This window comes from Phaenicophaeus curvirostris, chromosome 13 (genome assembly GCF_032191515.1).
Source record: "Phaenicophaeus curvirostris isolate KB17595 chromosome 13, BPBGC_Pcur_1.0, whole genome shotgun sequence".
Classification (NCBI taxonomy): Eukaryota; Metazoa; Chordata; class Aves; order Cuculiformes; family Cuculidae; genus Phaenicophaeus; species Phaenicophaeus curvirostris.
The window spans coordinates 12,249,078-12,265,547 of NC_091404.1; the positions used below are offsets into that span (position 1 = coordinate 12,249,078).

General features: G+C 39.6%; 1 protein-coding gene across 1 annotated transcript; it reads right to left on the reverse strand.

Moving 5' to 3' along the window:
* Positions 1–1,001: 1,001 nt before the first annotated feature.
* CENPI (centromere protein I) lies at positions 1,002–16,328 on the reverse strand. The gene is made up of 20 exons (XM_069867399.1): positions 15,982–16,328; positions 15,557–15,694; positions 14,492–14,610; positions 14,020–14,127; positions 12,774–12,822; positions 12,436–12,482; positions 11,657–11,746; positions 10,319–10,447; positions 9,899–10,063; positions 9,519–9,639; positions 9,225–9,316; positions 8,788–8,905; positions 8,628–8,692; positions 8,061–8,158; positions 7,542–7,677; positions 6,022–6,146; positions 4,829–4,877; positions 4,452–4,685; positions 2,854–2,895; positions 1,002–2,315 (listed from the first exon to the last, which is right to left on the reverse strand). Exons 1-20 carry the CDS (start codon positions 16,178–16,180, stop codon positions 2,178–2,180), a joined length of 2,262 nt encoding a protein of 753 aa, XP_069723500.1. The 5' UTR covers positions 16,181–16,328; the 3' UTR covers positions 1,002–2,177.
* Between the last annotated feature and the right edge of the window lie 142 nt (positions 16,329–16,470).

Here is a 16,470-nt window from a genome sequence, read left to right on the forward strand (position 1 = left end):
TATAAGAGACTTGTGATGCTGCAACAGCATTACATGATTCTGTGTTTTCTCAACGAAACACTATTCTCAAAGAAAAATTGATCTCAGGGACCAATAGCTATACAGCATTCCATATATCCTAAAGGACTTTGCTATAAGCCTCTTTAAATGCATTTACATACATCACACACTCTCTCTTAAGAGTCAAGGCACCTTTCACAACTGAAATTAAGTACTTTCAGTCTGACAGGAATGTTACAGTGCTCTGCTCCTTCCACATAAACTTCAACAAGCATCTAGGTAACATGAACTCTGTCTTTCTGGCTAGAACTAAATGCTTCTTTGAGACATTCAGTATTTGCTCCTTTCCTCACTAAATGAGCCTGCCATAAACAGATCTATGTCCATGTCTTCACCTTGTGTTTTCCTAGAGCTGCCAATCCCTCCAGACTTCTTCCTATCCAGAATCCCAGTGCAGCAATATGGAAGTATAAGTCTGGTCAGCATCTGAAGACAATCGTATAGTGCAAGGACAAAAGCTAAGGATTAAGTTGTCCTTAAGGAATGCAGTACACAGGCTTTCCAGCACAAGTGCTACTGCTTCCAATACGTTTTTAAAGGCAGCTTTATAGAAAAACTATGGAGCTACAAACATTTCCTTCCTCAGTCTTTAGACAAAACCTTTAATGAGTCTAACAAACAGTAGGCAGCACTATGATAGGGATTTCCAGCTAATGGTGTTGGGATAGTCCTCAGCCAACAAACTGAGCTAGTCCAAAACAACAGTATCAGCCTTTAGAGGAGAAAACTGGTTACACATTGGATCCACATCTTGAAATATCCACTTGGAGGCTCTTGTAATTTAAGGTTCCCTTCATTGAGAAAATATAATCAGAATTTTTGAAGATCTGTTTCTTTTTACTGAAACTGAGAAGCAGCAGCCACACTAGCTGGAATAACACAGCCAGGCGAGAAAGGGCAATACTATAGTCTAAGCAGATCTCTCCGCAAACCTTCCTTTCAAAGTCTCCACTGAAAGATTTTATTATTCCCTGGACAGAATATATATACACATAAGATATATACAAATATAAATATATATATTTACACATATTAACCAGATCACCTATTTGAGTCGAGAAGTATGGTACTCAACATACAGCCAGTGTGATTTCGAGGGATGAAGCCAAACATATCCTTACTGGCTCTAGAGTCACTCTCACGACCGATTCCTTTACTGGTTCAAAGTACAGATTCACACTATAAAATTCCATATACCCCCACGCATCTTTCAAGTGGTCACCACCTCATTTTACAGCAGTTCACTCAAATTTTAGAAACCCAATTTCAGCTCCTCCTAAATTGTAGTCTGTTAAAATGAAGTGACAGGAGAAGATACATTTTGTAGGTGAGTTCCTTTAAAATGGCATGTTGGAAACATTTTACAGAATATAAATTGTATCTATGTACACATATACAACACATACAGAGCTAGCAACATAAAAGGGAAGCTACATTTGCACTTATAAATAGAAAATGTAAAACTGGCAGCAACACTGTTGGAAGTGCTTAATCAATCAATAAACTACCAACCGAACAGCAAATTTTCCAGCTGCATTAGAATGTAAGGGATGTTGGCAAAAAGTCTCTTTTGGAAACTTCATAATGAAAATGAAGTTCAGGAAGGTCAGTTTGGTCAGCCTGCTAAAAGCCAGCATACTCACAGTACAACAGGGAACTGGGAAACTCCCAGGGCTCCAGTCCAGTAAATCTACAGCATCCCTGAAGGGCTGATTAAATTGTTTCTCATTACCAACTGTTGAGGAAGGGAAAGCAGGTCAGGGATCAACATTACTTATACACAAAGCAGCACTGCTCACTGCAGTTTTGAGATAGAGTTTTTGTTGCTCGAAGCAGATACTCCAGCAGAGGAAAACAAGGATGAAAACTGCAGATGATACGTAACAGATGAGCTCAGCAGTTTCAGAACAGAGAACTTCAGCAGGAAGAAGGGGTTCAGTGTTAGTGAACCAAGCCAGCCTAAGAATTCCTGCCGAGTCTTCACTTCCCCAAAATAGACGTCAGTACAAAAATGCAGTAATTGCTCTGTTTCTCTCCTCCAAGGAAGGAAGAACAAGTGAGAGAGTCCATGACATTCAGCTTTCCTGTTCCAGATGATGAAAAGGCTCCAGTGAGACCTAGGGTTCCTCTTGCACGTTCCCTGCTTTCCAGCGAGAGGCCTGAGAAACACGATTGATGCTGCTTTCAATAAAGAGCTTCAGGCCCTTTAAACCTTGTGCATAGAGATATTCCAGGTACCAGTCCCACTTCTTTCCCTATAAAAACAGAAAGAATAGTCAGATGTGCAGGACACAGCCTTGTCTCTTTCTTAGACCAATCTGAAAAGGTCTGCAAATATCGCCTTCCACACTTTGACAACACCCATCCATCTGTAAATACCCACAGGCATACACGGTTGAAAGCAAGAACAAAGCTACATCCATCTCAGATATTTCATACTAAAGTCCATTGATAAAAAAACTCTGCTTCAAATACACCAAAAAAATAACCTTTTCTGGAGCCAGCAGAGAAAAATAAACAGCATCATACTGATACTGCAGTGACTCATGAAGGAAATCTATAAAAACCTCAGACCAGAACCCACAGATGGCTAGGTATGTAAATTCTCACGTGTTGGTGTCCTCATGTTTGTCCTTGTTAGGAGACTGAACACAAGTCTACAGCTGGAGTTTTCTCCCTTCCAAAATTTTTATAGAGCACTTGTAGAATTTGTGAATATTAATGAACCTCATCCTCTTCTACACAGGCACTGAAAACTGCCTGTTTTCACTTCACTAAAACAAGAAACCTTACCTTAATTAAACTGAAGTTGAAGCTGGTATCATCTGGCCAAGCCTTAGGGAAAGGAAATAAAAACAGTATCAAGTCAAAAAAAGTATGTCCAGAGTCACTGGGCCTCTGCTTAATCCCCTCCTAAACAAGCAATAGCAGGTGTGCAGAGAAATTCAGACATTTTTAACTATGCTCCAGAACAGGCTTCCAGTATCATACTACATCCATATGTGGCAAGGAAACGTGGAGACCCTCTTGCCCTATGCTGTTGCATTACTAGATAACAGTGAATATTTATAGGTATCTAGAGCCATTGTCTCTCCACAGTGTAAAAGTTAACCCTGAAAGCATTATGCAGCTAATACCCAGCAATGAGAAAGAGCAAGAGGGGAGAACCTACTGATATTTAGATTATTGCTTGTGTTACCAGGTGTGCTGCAGAGCAGTGCCCTCTGGTGCTCAGCGCTGAAGTGGTTAAGAAAAGATGGCACTGCAGCTAGATGCTTTTTCCCATCTTAAGACACACCTGTGTCTTAACGATAGCAAAAATCTTTCTTGGTTCTGCAGTAGGAAACCTCTTTACTAACAAAAGTTAAAGAAGAATCAGGAAGCCTCAGAGCAGCAAAGACAAACAGAAGATATAAAAGACTACTCCTGCTACAACAGCAGGAAGACCAAGGAAAGAAGTTGTATACAACAAAAATATAAAAGCCTCCTCTGGCAGAGACAAGACTAGGGTTTAATCAGTAGTAAGATACAAACTGCTTAGATTCAGGACACTGAATATATAAACGATGTCAAACTTGCAAAGTGTTCCTATCCAGCATTATTTGCTTTAACTTCAACCTCAGGTTGTCCTTGCTTCCTTGCAGGAGCCACACTTACACATGCCTTCAGTCCACCAGCATTCCTCACCACAAAACAGCATCCTTGTGCACCCCTTGGATAGGCTGCAAAGCCGATTTCTCCAAGCAGCATCAACATCTTGGAGCAATAACAATTCCAGCAAGCTGCTGCATCCACTATTCAGTAGCTACATTGAACACAGGACGGCCACCACAGGACAGCCACCCGGAACTTGAGAGAGTACTAGCAGAACTCACAGCTAGACAATGAGACAGCACTATATTATCTGCCTTGTGTACTTGAAATAGCTCTTGTATTTCTTTAATAAAAGCCTAAATAAAAGAATTAATGAAATTCTCAAAAGCTACTGCAAGAGCCAGAAAGCACTGCTGAAAGTTCTATTGTGCGCACCTGCATACAATTAAACTTTGTATTTCTTGACTTCGTGGTGTTCAAATATTTAGGTCTCACTCCATATTTTGTGGGGCAGGATGCACTATTCAGAAGCTTTTACTGAATTAGTCATTTCATTATCCTCAAAATGATTGTAAGTGGAAACTCGCATCTAAGCCTTTTACATTCGTGCTTTCATAACCATGCTGCGACTATTCATATTGAGCCATGGCTAGGAAACAAATGGAATGCCATTCTCGCTTTTAAAAGCTCAGGTGGCTCTACAGGTTAGCCAGTACACCAAGACACTTCTCCGGAGAAACTGTCAAGACAGAACACTTGGTGCTGGCAAAGGCCTGGATGTTGGCCTGCAGCATTACCTGCTGCAGGAAGTTGACAGCATAGCCCAACACGGCTGGGTGGCGGACAATGTTCAAGCTGGTTTTGTATTCGTGCACTGTAGTTTTCTTCAGCAGTTCTTCATCCATACAGAGACCTTGAGGATGAGCATCCTTCTGGAATGCATTGGATGTCCACAAACAGCCCACCATAGCCGATAGATACTGGTTGTACTGCTGGTACGTCTGGCTACTGAACCTGAACTGTAGTATTTCCTAAGGCACAAGAAAACAAACCCAAAAAATAGCATCCTCAAAGTGGTCTCTTAAAAGAATGCCCTCAGAACACCTCTCCTCCATTCAACCCAACTTCTCAGGTCCGTTCTATCCATTCTATCACACAGATTTGTCCACGATACCTTTTTACTCAGTTCATTTTCTTTTGCAGCCACCAAGTTGGTTCGATACCTCAAAAAACAAAAGAGAAAGTTAGGTGCTTGTACGTAAAACAAAGCTGGAGGGGATGTATTAAGAAAGCTTATTTCCTCCACAAGAGAGATCAAACTTTACTGGTTTTAAAAAAAAAAAAAAAAAGAAGACAACATTAAAAGAATTCACAGGGATTTTATCTCTTGGCACAGACCCACCCTCTCCAGGCAGAGTTGGAAGGCACCCAATAAATTCACCTCTCAAATGATTAAGACATGACCTGTTTGCCTGGAACAGTCACTTTCATAAAGGCAATACACAAGAACTGAGGTACAGCCTTAAAATTAGCAGAAAAATGCAGTGTATTTTTAAGAAGGGAGACTTTCGTTCACTAAGCAGAGAAACAGAAGCCACTGGAAGTAATGCAACTTGACAGTTGTTCTATATAATAAGCACTAGCTCCTCTTATTTCCCAGAAACCATCCTGTCATGTTAATAACCCTGCAGACTCCTTAGAGAAAAAGCCACATGGAGAGCCCTGTGCCAGCTGTCAGCAATTGGCCACTCTTCTCAGATGCGGCCACTGGAAGTAACAAGGCCAAGAACAGCAGCCACATTTCTGGGTCCCACAGAGCTGAACAGAGCTGTCTTCAGACCTGCAGGCAGCACAAGGCAGCCCCATATTCCCAGAGTTGGGAGGTCGCAGAAGAGCTTCCTACTCAGTCCAGCACAGAATTTGTATGGAAAAGCTCATCTAAAGCACAAGAGTGAAAAGTTGTATAGTTAACTACCAGCAATCCCAGTTGGCTTATTAAGTTCTTTCAAAACAATATGGGAACTCCTTCCTCCACATATCAAAGGTATAATGCTAGGAAAGGGGTGAGAATCCTGCTATTTAGGATAACAGACTAATAACAGACTGAAAAAGAGAGCAAGAACTGCAAGAACTAGAGCTATAAAATCATAGCATAGAATCATTAGGGTTGGAAAAGATCTCCAAGATCATCCAGTCCAACTGGCAGCCCAACAAATCCTATATCATGAAAGCTGGGCACAACTCGAACTTTCACCTTTGCCTTGCATGGTAGGAAAAAGTAGACTTCAGAGTTTACACCAAAGAGATTTCATTTCCAAAAGACTGGAAGAGGAGAGGAGTCCCTACAGCCCACACCATTTGTAGTACCTGTACATAATATAGCAGAGCTGATTCAAGTTGACAGGATCCATGCTGAGAAGCGCTGGGTAGAAAACTCCAGCAGGAGGCATTATCAGCAGAGGCAGACCGTACATCAGATAGATGTCACACACCTGCAGGAATGAAGCAAATCCAGGCAGATTATTACTGCCACTAACAAACCCCAAAGCATCTAAAAGCAAAAGAGAGCACAGCACTGCATTTCAGCCAGTTCCATCAACCTCATGTAAGAGGGAAAGCCAGGGTAAAGCAATTGCATTTGTTGCCTTCTCAGTACAAGGCACATTCATCAGTTCACATCTCCATCACCGCTTCAACCATTTAGGTACACCATATGTTTTGACATGGGTACTTGTTGAGTCAAATCTACCCAGATGCCTGTAAAAAAGCAGCAGCCATTTATTTCTGATCTTTTTGATCATTCTGACATACACAGCTGGGGTTACACTAGTCCTGACCTTGTTCCTAGCCTGGTTTGCTCACACCAAAACAGGCCATACATCTAACTGGGAAATTAAATCTTTCCGTTTGACCTCGCTGGAACTGCATGAACACACAATAAAGCTTTCTTCTAAGAAAAGATGATACGGCCATATAACATGGGTGTATTATCAGACCCACGTTTAGAATGTTTGCCAGACCTTCACCTTTCCTCTTGCCCTCAACACAGCTATTACCACGTAGGGTACAGGCAGATACATGTATGTAACTGATTTACTGGCATTTTCAGAAATCTAAACTCAGCTGCATGATTTTAGAAATCTCTGGAGCTCTAAAAACATAAGCAAAACACCAAGAAAAAACTCAAATCCTAGCTGTCTGCCAGAGCACCAATAATCATCTATCAAAGGGTGCATGATTCTCTGTACACTCCCATAAAATGATCATTTACTTATTTTAAACACACTGTCTTATCCAGCTGTGGCTGCCCGTTAGTTTTGGGCATTTTCAACAGACATTTTAGTTACAATTGGATCATAGAAATGTTTTTTCAACTCTTCACAATTTATCCAAATTGTCAGAGCAGCAACAGCATGGCTGGAACTCACAAGGCAATAAGCACATCTAGAGAGGGCATGAGGAAACTAGAGAATCGGCTTAGGCCTGTTTGATAATGCTCATTTTTGTCTGCAGGACAAACTGAGGGAAAAAACCTTCATTTAAGGGAACATTTAAGGAAAAAAAAATCAGGATTATCTTTTTAATTAAACTGAACATTGTTCTTTTCTATACATTAGCATTAAAAAAAGCATGTTAGACTATCTTGTTACTTCTCCTTCCACAGTTCACCTCTGACATAAGAGCAACCACTTTTCAGCAGTGTTTAGTTCCACCCTTGGATGCAACAGCAGGACTTGTCACCTGTAGGATCTACCAGGTACTTGGAACATCCCTGCATGTAGTCACAAAGTTCTGTAAACTCCTAATGAGAAAGGTGTTTTCATGTTATAGCTTAAAAAAAATGCTAACAGCCTGATTCTAAAAGCCAAAATGAATGGGATACATACAGCCTTATAGAAATTCAGGATGAAATACATCAATAACATAGAATTTTTTTCCAAGCGCAACGCAACAGTGGAGATATGTCCAACAAAGCTGATCAGTTCAGCCACCGTATCAACTACTCCAGAGAATGTGGTATTCCTGCAATGACATAGAGCAACATTAGCATGCAATAAAAAAGGAAAAGCGGTAAAAAAAGAAATAGATGTTTATCCTTCTGCCCCATCAAGCATTCCACAACATATATTTGTTTTTCCAACACACCCAGTAACATATCCTTCTCAACACTGTCAGTGTTACAAGGGTTTTGACTTCTGGGCATTTCAACTCTCAGTATCAACAGAAATACTTTTAAAGAGAAAGAACATGATTGACAAGGTAGCTCACAGTACAGCACAAACATTACAGCTGCATTAAACTTTTAGATGACCTTTATGCTAAGTAATAGGGCTAAAATACAAATCTAAATACACTAGCGAACAACGCATAGAACACCATATTGCATTCATTTCAGACCAACTTACAAGAGATGGCGTTGAAAGTCAGACTCTGAGTCTTCATGAATCGCATAGCAATTTAACCAGTTTTGCAACAGTTCTTTCAGGCTCTCAAGAACACTGCACTGCAAGAGGCAAAAAGAAAACAGGCTAATGACAATTTATGTAAGTGAATAATACTAAAAAAATGCCAGAAGAATTGATGTATACAGGGAAAGATTTCATGAGTTTCTCAGGACCACAAACAACAGCAAGATAATTGCATGTTCCCTTGAACCAAATGTATGCATTATTACATAGCTTTCCCTGGAGAATGAGAGTTGCAAATACCGAGTTAAAATTGCAATAAAACAAACCAAATATTGTCTTATGTGCTGCCTGTTCTTTTTATTTCCAATGCCCAGGTTAATTCCAGTCAAAAAGGCACTTAGATCCCCAAAGAAGTTATGTTAGAAGTATATATTTTACCCTCACTTGGGCACAGAATTCCCCAAAAGAAGTTCCCCTTAAAATCCCTCAGACTGCTACACTTGACACAAGCGCAGACAGCAATATCAACTAGAGGCAAACAGCCACAGCATTCACTTAAATTACCTTAAAGTAAAGGGACGACGTCAGGAAGAGCTGTGCCAGGGGATCACAGAGTCGCGATTTGATTTCTGAAATAAATTAGAAAACAGCATGACTGTGCACAAAACCTATCCCATAAGATAAGACACTGTCCAACCTCAGCCAAAGGATCTGCAACACATACCAGAGAAGTCTCTGAGGGGCATCCAACTCAGAAGTCTGAGGACTTGTGACCGGCAGCAGGAGCCATCCCAGAGAGGAAGACTCCTATACAGGAATTCTTCACAGGAAGAAAAACCCTCCTACAAAGCAGATGAACATTCAAAAACTCATCTCATATGCCTGCACCTTGCCATGCTCTATTCATCCTAGAGAAAGAAGCTTACACCTCATGCTTGCCATACAATACATCAGGACATTATAATTATCATTCTTGAACTATCTTTCCTGCAGAAAACAAGGCCATTGTCAGAATATTGACTCGCTATATACAGGAATATGTATATTTATTACCTGAGACATTACCACGTCTCAGAGATACTACAGGAAACACACAAGTCCCAAAAGTATTTTAAGAGAAGACTTCAGAAATCCTTCTTCCACAAAACAGAAGTTTCTTACCTGCAAGAAACACTCTGCCTTGTAGATAGTTTCCAAGAAGTCCTTGAATTCTTTTTCATGTTGGTAATTATCAGCTACACACCAGGTGCATTCTAAACAGGAGAGAACACTGTATTTGAATTTGAGCACAGCAAGAACAAGCATAATCAGAAACTAAATTCAGTTCTCCAGTAGTTCTTTTAACACCATCTGATTATTGCTATAAATCTGAACAGCAAAGTACCATTATTGAATGGTGAAAAGTCTCAGATATCCTTCAGTATTACCTTGCACGATAGGGAGGCAAGTTCCTACCTTCCTGCAGAGTCTGGTCCATCCAATAGTAGAGCCTCAAGTGAACAGATTCATCTTCGATGTAATTCATGTAGTGAAGCAAAAAAGGGTTTGTTAGCACTGAACCCATCCGGGAAGGTAACTACAAGAGAAATCAATAAAAAAGTTATTCAGTATTTACATCAGCAAACTGCCAGACATTCTCATTTTATCAGAGTTGTCCGGTCCTTTTAATCAGCAAAAAGGCCACATCCTGGACTCATCCATTACCCCCAGGTAGGACTAGATGCTGTCAGAACTAGGTAGCCCACATGCTATTCACAAATAATCAGGGCATAGAAGAATATCCTTTGGAATCTCAAAACATTCAGTGAGCTTACTGAGTCCTTCCTGAAACTCACCTCTAGGCAGTGGATATTTTGTAGGAGCTGAGAAAAGGTCTGCAACTGCTCCACTGGAAAAGACTCATTCATACTCAACAGAGAAACGCTGTTCTTTCCCCTGTCCTTTTCTAAAATATTTTTGTTTGCACTGCTTGCAGGTAGAATCAGCTGGCTATTCCACTTCTGTAGAAAAGAAAGACAGATGAATTCACAATGGCTTAGTTTCCAAAGCAATCAAATACACTTGTGACCAGTGTTCCTATAAAAACCCTGTTTTGCAAAAAAGGAATCCAGGCTTTCATTATAATGGGAATGCTGCTATATAGTTACTCCACCCTTCCCAGCGTTGAAATAGTCTCACATCCTTTATTTGCCAATATTCATAATGAAAACAGATGCTTGGCACCTTCTAGGGTCTACCTTAGACTCATAACCTACCCTTTTTCGTGACTGAGCTTGAGCTGTGCTTAAAAACAGTGGCCAGGACACTGCAGAGTTTTCCTGGTTTCTCTGCCTTACTGCGTTGATTGCTGCTTTCCACAGGCCACCTGGATTCTTGAAGAAAATCTGAAAACATCAATCAGACATCTAGGCAAGAAGTCAAACAAAGACATAGCAGCTAAAAGACTGGTTTCTGTTCTGATAAACATCAACACAGTGATATAGACACACTCAAAACTGATCAACAGACCACAAGGCTAGGTTTCACAGCACAGAACTCTCGTCATTCATCGGTTTTATTACCTTTTAACTATAGCTCAACAGTTATGCTTTTATTTCCTTCTGAGAGGATGTCCCCTTTTTCAGATCTCCAGCACTTCTGATTTATAACCCTCACTCAGATTAATCATCAATTCAAAGAGTAAATCTCAAGTATACATTAAAATAAAACATGACCAAAGTAGGTTTATCAAGTTACTAAGAAAGCTTCCCAAATTCAGCAAGAGTGATACCCACCAAAAAAAGAACAATGTTATTTACTTTTCTTCTGTACACGCCAAAAGGATGCAAATTCTCTAACAGACTACTGTGCAGCACCATGCAAAGTCTAAATATGTAGAGCAATATAAGTACACAAGCAGACTGGAATGAAGGAAATTGTCTCTTTTTTAGAAAAAGAAGTTGCCTACTTATAAGTTAAATGGCTCCTCTAAAAACAAACCCAAACCCCAAGTCTAGCCCACTGAAGTACAAAAAAAAAAAATCTGTTGCAGAATTTAGGTGTCGCCTGCCACTATTTTCTCTTATACATATTCCACTTGGTCAAAGAGCTAAGCATACACATACGCCTCTCTAAAGGCAGAGTCATTTCTTTGCTACTACCTTGAGGCTCTGGCAAATCAGCTTAACCTATTTTTCCTCATTTTTTTTCTTTCCTATGACAGACTTTACAAGTGGGAAGTTACTGAATTCTATTATTACTTGTACTTGAAAAAGTCAGCAGTTTGGACAATGCCTTGTATAAATAAGAATGTTTGTTTCCTGAAGAACTTAGCTTGTGTGAAACAAGTGAAAAACAGCAGCAACACCAACAGGAGGATTAAAGTAAGCCTCTTAGAATAAAGACAGATGCCATTCCTTTCCAAATCATCTCATTGTGCTGAAGAGGAAGCAAAATGCAAGGCAAGGAATCCTCATCTAAACCTGATTTTACTCAGTGAAAACTGGGAACAGAATTAATCTCCATCATTAAATCATGCTATCACTCAAATGGAAAGCTTAGTACAAATACTGTCATAAGCACTGGTTCCAAAGAGATTAAATCTAATTCCTTACCTTCGTTTTCCCAGGAAGAGTTATGGTCACTAGCTCAGGACAGAAGAATTTGTAAAGTGATAGTAGAGCCTGCAGATAAGACTGCATTCCCTGGCAAACCACAAAACAAGAGGAAAAACATGTGAGGTTTTGTTTTTAATACAGAAACTGAATACTGTATTCCAGAAGAAAAAAAAAAGTGATTACTAAAAGCTTTCTAAAGCTACATGTCAGTAAGTAACCATAGATGATCAACTGAAAATGAAAGGAAAAAGAGAAACTATCAATGAAATACCATAGGAAGGGGATTGAAGGAACTTTCTGAAGTTACAACTAATTATAAGGAATTTAACAATCAAAACTATGAAAAATGTCATCGGCCGTCTAAATGCTCCAGAAGTGTAAAGCTACATTTTTTTCTTACAAAAAAGGGAGCAAAATCCTCTATGATTTCATATTTCCCAGATGGTTTTGATACTACTTGAAAAAGGAAGAAGAACAGAAAAATAAAGATAGTAATAGATAAATGAAGCTTCCTCCTGCTTCAGAGATTTTACCACATCCAGCCATAAAATATACAGCTTTGTGCACGTCATTGAACGTGCTGACGAAACACAAATAGAAATTAGGGGTGTACATGCATGACAGAGAAGTCCTGATGCTACAAACATACAACATACAATTCTAAGCCCAAACCTGTCCTGAGACACTAGCCACTCTTCTCCATTCTGCAAGGACACAAGACTCGAACTGCAGTATTGACCACAGTTCAAGCTCTACAAGATTTGAAATAAACTCACCACTTTTGCTTGGAGATCAAGCAGTTTCCTAATCCGAAAAGGCTTGACTGGACATAGAAGAAGAACATAATGGATTTAAAAAACAATGCAGCAAACGCTTAAGCTAAGATGCAATATCACTTTTATTACAGAAGGCAAGGAGAACCAGTCAGTGATTTCTAGGCAACAGACAGTTTCCTACTCAAAAAGCATTTTACATATCAGGCTGAACTCACATGTCCTTGCCTTAAAAGCAAGATATGGGCTAGTTATTGTATCAGCTCCGTTGGAATGAAAGGCAGTGCCAGCAAACAGTAAGACAGAACAGTATTCCACCTCATACCAGTGGGCAGACTCACCATTTTCTTTCCTGGTCAGCAGGTAGAGCAGGTGGCAGGCGTACGGGCACTGCAAAAAACAAGGCAGCAATGAACTATCCTGCTGGTGCAGGCTGCTAACCAGGATACACTAAAAGCAACATGCAGGCTTCAAAGCAAATACTGTTTCTTTCAGCTGGCTGCCTCAAGTCACCACTCCATCCCCACCTTCCTTCCCTTGGGAAGTAGCACATTTTTAAATGTCACATATGTGAATCTTATTTAGAAACATTGTACTATGAGCAGCCCCTAAGGTAGTCAAGCTATGTAACAAGCTTGGACATTGCTTTTCGAAACATGGTTTAGATATTTCAGAAGTCCGCAGTAAAAAGTACAACTACATTTTCAAGAGGAAAGCCATCTTTGAATCAAAATAATGCATTAGAACATCTAGCTACAGCTGAGGCTGTTCACATCAACGCTGCTGCACTTTCCAATTGCCCCATCATGCCTAAAAATGCTATTTAAACAGCAAGAACTTGAATCCAGTTTTAATAAAACATTGTAATTAATGTTAGCACAAAACCATTAAAAACTTTGCCAGCAATGTAACTCAGAACTTTGAGAACTTTAAAAGCCTCAACCACAAAATATCCTAACCTGAAAGAATATTAATAATTTCATACCTAATATGACTGCCAAGATCATCTCAATATGGACTGGATACAAATATTTTAACATTCCAGCACCTGGATTTTAGTTGCCATGTAGCAGAAATCTCCTGACTGCTTGTTCTCATTTAAGCTACACTTCAAATCAATTAAGTAGAAGAGCATTCAGAGTTTCTCGCCTTTAAATAAATATTTGTCTGAAAGGTTTTTTTCTTTTTGCATGAGGTGTGCCCACTAGGTTTCTCCCCAGGAGCGGGAGACTTCTCCTACCCATGTCTGACATAAAAGCAATCCCAGAGACTGCAGTGTCGTAGTTACTCTTGGGAATTTAGACAAAATATACTGTCACTCAGATGCAGAGCAGCAATTCTTGGAAATATGCTTGAACAGACAGACCACAGCACTGCAACTAAACTAAACCTACAGTACTTCACTGTTTCTGAATCTGAATTACCCAACAAACTTGGAATGCAAAATTAAAAAAGAAACATTTCAGCCATCAGAGAGAGTTCTCTAACCAACAGCTACTCTGGATTCATTCTAGCATTACTATGCACACTATTAATGAACATTTAGGTTTATTTGGTCAGTTCCATATAATTTTCAGCTCTCCTTACCATCCTCTCATATTGCAGGAGGAAAAAGAAGAAACCATAGAGGGCACGAATTTGTTCCTTGTGATCAATGAAGTCAAACACTGTGATCAGCCATTTTAAAAAAAGCACCTGGAGATACGAAAAAAAGCCATATTACATTAATGAATGGCCAAAAGCAAGACAGAGCAGTTACCAGCCAATTTAAGAGAAACAGTCATTAAGGATACATGCCACTTTCAAGGACAAGGTAGAGGAACCATGCCTAAGGAATTCAGAGATACAAAACAAGCAGGAACTATGCAAATTCCTCTCACACTTAATGTTCCTTGGTTCCCACTGCCCTTCCAGCAGTGGAGTGTCTCTGACAATCTTTCTAAGTTACAGTGCAAGAACCTTGTACATGAAAATCCTAGGATTTTTGCTTGCTTAAAATAATCCGTCCTCATCATACCTGTGGAGAAGAAAGAACTACTGTAAATATTTAGTAAATTACCTGGACTTTGTCTGAGCATTTGCTGACACAAAGCCAAGATATAGACGAAACTACAGAAGTCTCTGGTATTACTGAGGCTGGAATCAGGCTCTTCAGTAAACGAATATTCACTGTATCAGCTGGAAAACAAACAATTTAAAGTAAGATGGTGCTCACGTACCAGGTTCCTTGATGTGGTCTCGCAGCTTAGCTCAAAATTACCTCTGGACAAGATTATTCACAGTTTTGTTGCTCAAAGTAAAAGTGCACAAGAACCTAGACTTCAGAAAGTTAAGTATTTATTTCCAGCTTAAAGAAAGAAAATGGGATATCAAGTATTTTAGTACTGAAACAGCCCTTAGACTCTTGGCAAGACAACCAAAACTAACATGACTTTCTGGTAACATTAAACAAACAATTCTTTCAGAAAAAGGGTATATGACTGTCAGCCAGACACTAGTAGACTCATGTTCTGGAGACAAGCTAGTAATCTTAAATCAAGAAGAGCACTAAACTATTTGCAGAATGGAGGAAGAATCCTGTGTGCTCCTCTTGGATTGGAGAGAAAAGAAAGTTTAGGTTTTTTTCATCAAATATCTCATTATTTAGAAGTATAAATGGCAGGTACCATATCTAAGAAAGCTGCAGGAGGGCTGCACTGATCCAGCTGAACCGATTGTTAGGATGACATTTTGATTTCAGCTAGTTTCACTAAGAAAATTATGTCAGCTTGTTCAATTATTTTGATCTTAGGGAAAGGAAGACTACACAAAGTTACGACAATGGAAATACACAATGGTTGCTAAGGACACACCATGAGCCTTTGAGAGACCTGCAATTTTCATACAAATGTTCAAAAAACATTTGTAACTACTCATAATACTTTTCTGGGTATCACTCTCCTACAGCACGAACTGAGTTTTTTTTAGCAGGAACTCAGAAATCACACTGAAGCATTCCAGAAAGGTTAATTTAATGCTGAAGTACCCAACCATACCATCACCATAAACTCAGTATCTCAAATCGGTTTGATCAGAGGGGAGAGAGACGTTCACAAGACATGCTAGCAGTACATAAACATTTTACCAAGTTTGCCACTGAGTGCCACATTTAGCAATATGTTGAATGCTTCAGGGGGTAACCCTCTCTGCAGGGCAATGGTTTCCACAGTAGTCAAGCTTTCCTGCAGAACACTGTTCTTTTTCAGCGAAACGTGACCTTCAACTAGGAGAAAAAAAAAAAAAGACACAAATATAAGGATGAAACAACTTCTGAACTGAAAATGAACTACTTCAAACTTTTCTGAACTGTCCCTACATATACTCCTTTTGGTTGGGTTCTTTATTTAGTAACAGAAAGGAAAAGCCTTTCAAGACATTAAAAAAATATTACAAATCTCAGGCATTAAAGAGGGAAAATGGCAGGTAAAATTGGATATTTTTCAAATTAATATTGTTAAGGATGCATTTATCTTTTCAATCCTAGGTAACTTGCCTTAAAGTTGTTCTTACCACTCTCAAAGTAGCTCAAAGCTTGTTCAAGGGAGTCCTGCTTGCTCTCCTTTTTCTGGTTGTTAGGAGTTTGATGATTTTTGACACCTTTTTCAGGATGAGTTCTCACTCCTTTTCGCCAGGCTGAGAGATCAGTTTGATTTTTATGCTGAACTAAAGGAGGCCGCTTTGGGGTCTTAGAACTCGGTCTTCGCTCCATCTTTTCAGGCTCGTGGTTGAGACTGGAGAAGTTTACTCATTTGTCATGTAGGTCTCAATCCTTCTTTACAAAGGGGCAGGAAAACAGATCAACTTCCAACAGCTCAAAAACCAGAGAGCCGGTTCCCTGACAGAAAAAAAAAATTTATTTTTCTGACGATGGGATTTTAGAAGGATCCTGCACAACGTAACAGAGTAGCTTCAGAGGAAATCATTTAGAGCCACCTGCGCCCAGAAAGATCAGACAACGGTGCATCAAAACTCCATTCTTTCATTAAAAGGGAAGAAAAA

Bases quoted from the DNA above. Each gene is read 5' to 3' on its own strand.
- CENPI (XM_069867399.1), bottom strand. From the start codon at position 16,180: ATGGAGCGAAGACCGAGTTCTAAGACCCCAAAGCGGCCTCCTTTAGTT. The intron at 15,695-15,981 runs GTAAGAACAACT...TTTTTCTCCTAG, and splicing joins TTTGAGCTACTTTGAGAGTG to TTGAAGGTCACGTTTCGCTG. The intron at 10,448-11,656 runs GTAAGGAATTAG...TGATGTTTTCAG, and splicing joins CTCTTCCTGGGAAAACGAAG to ATTTTCTTCAAGAATCCAGG.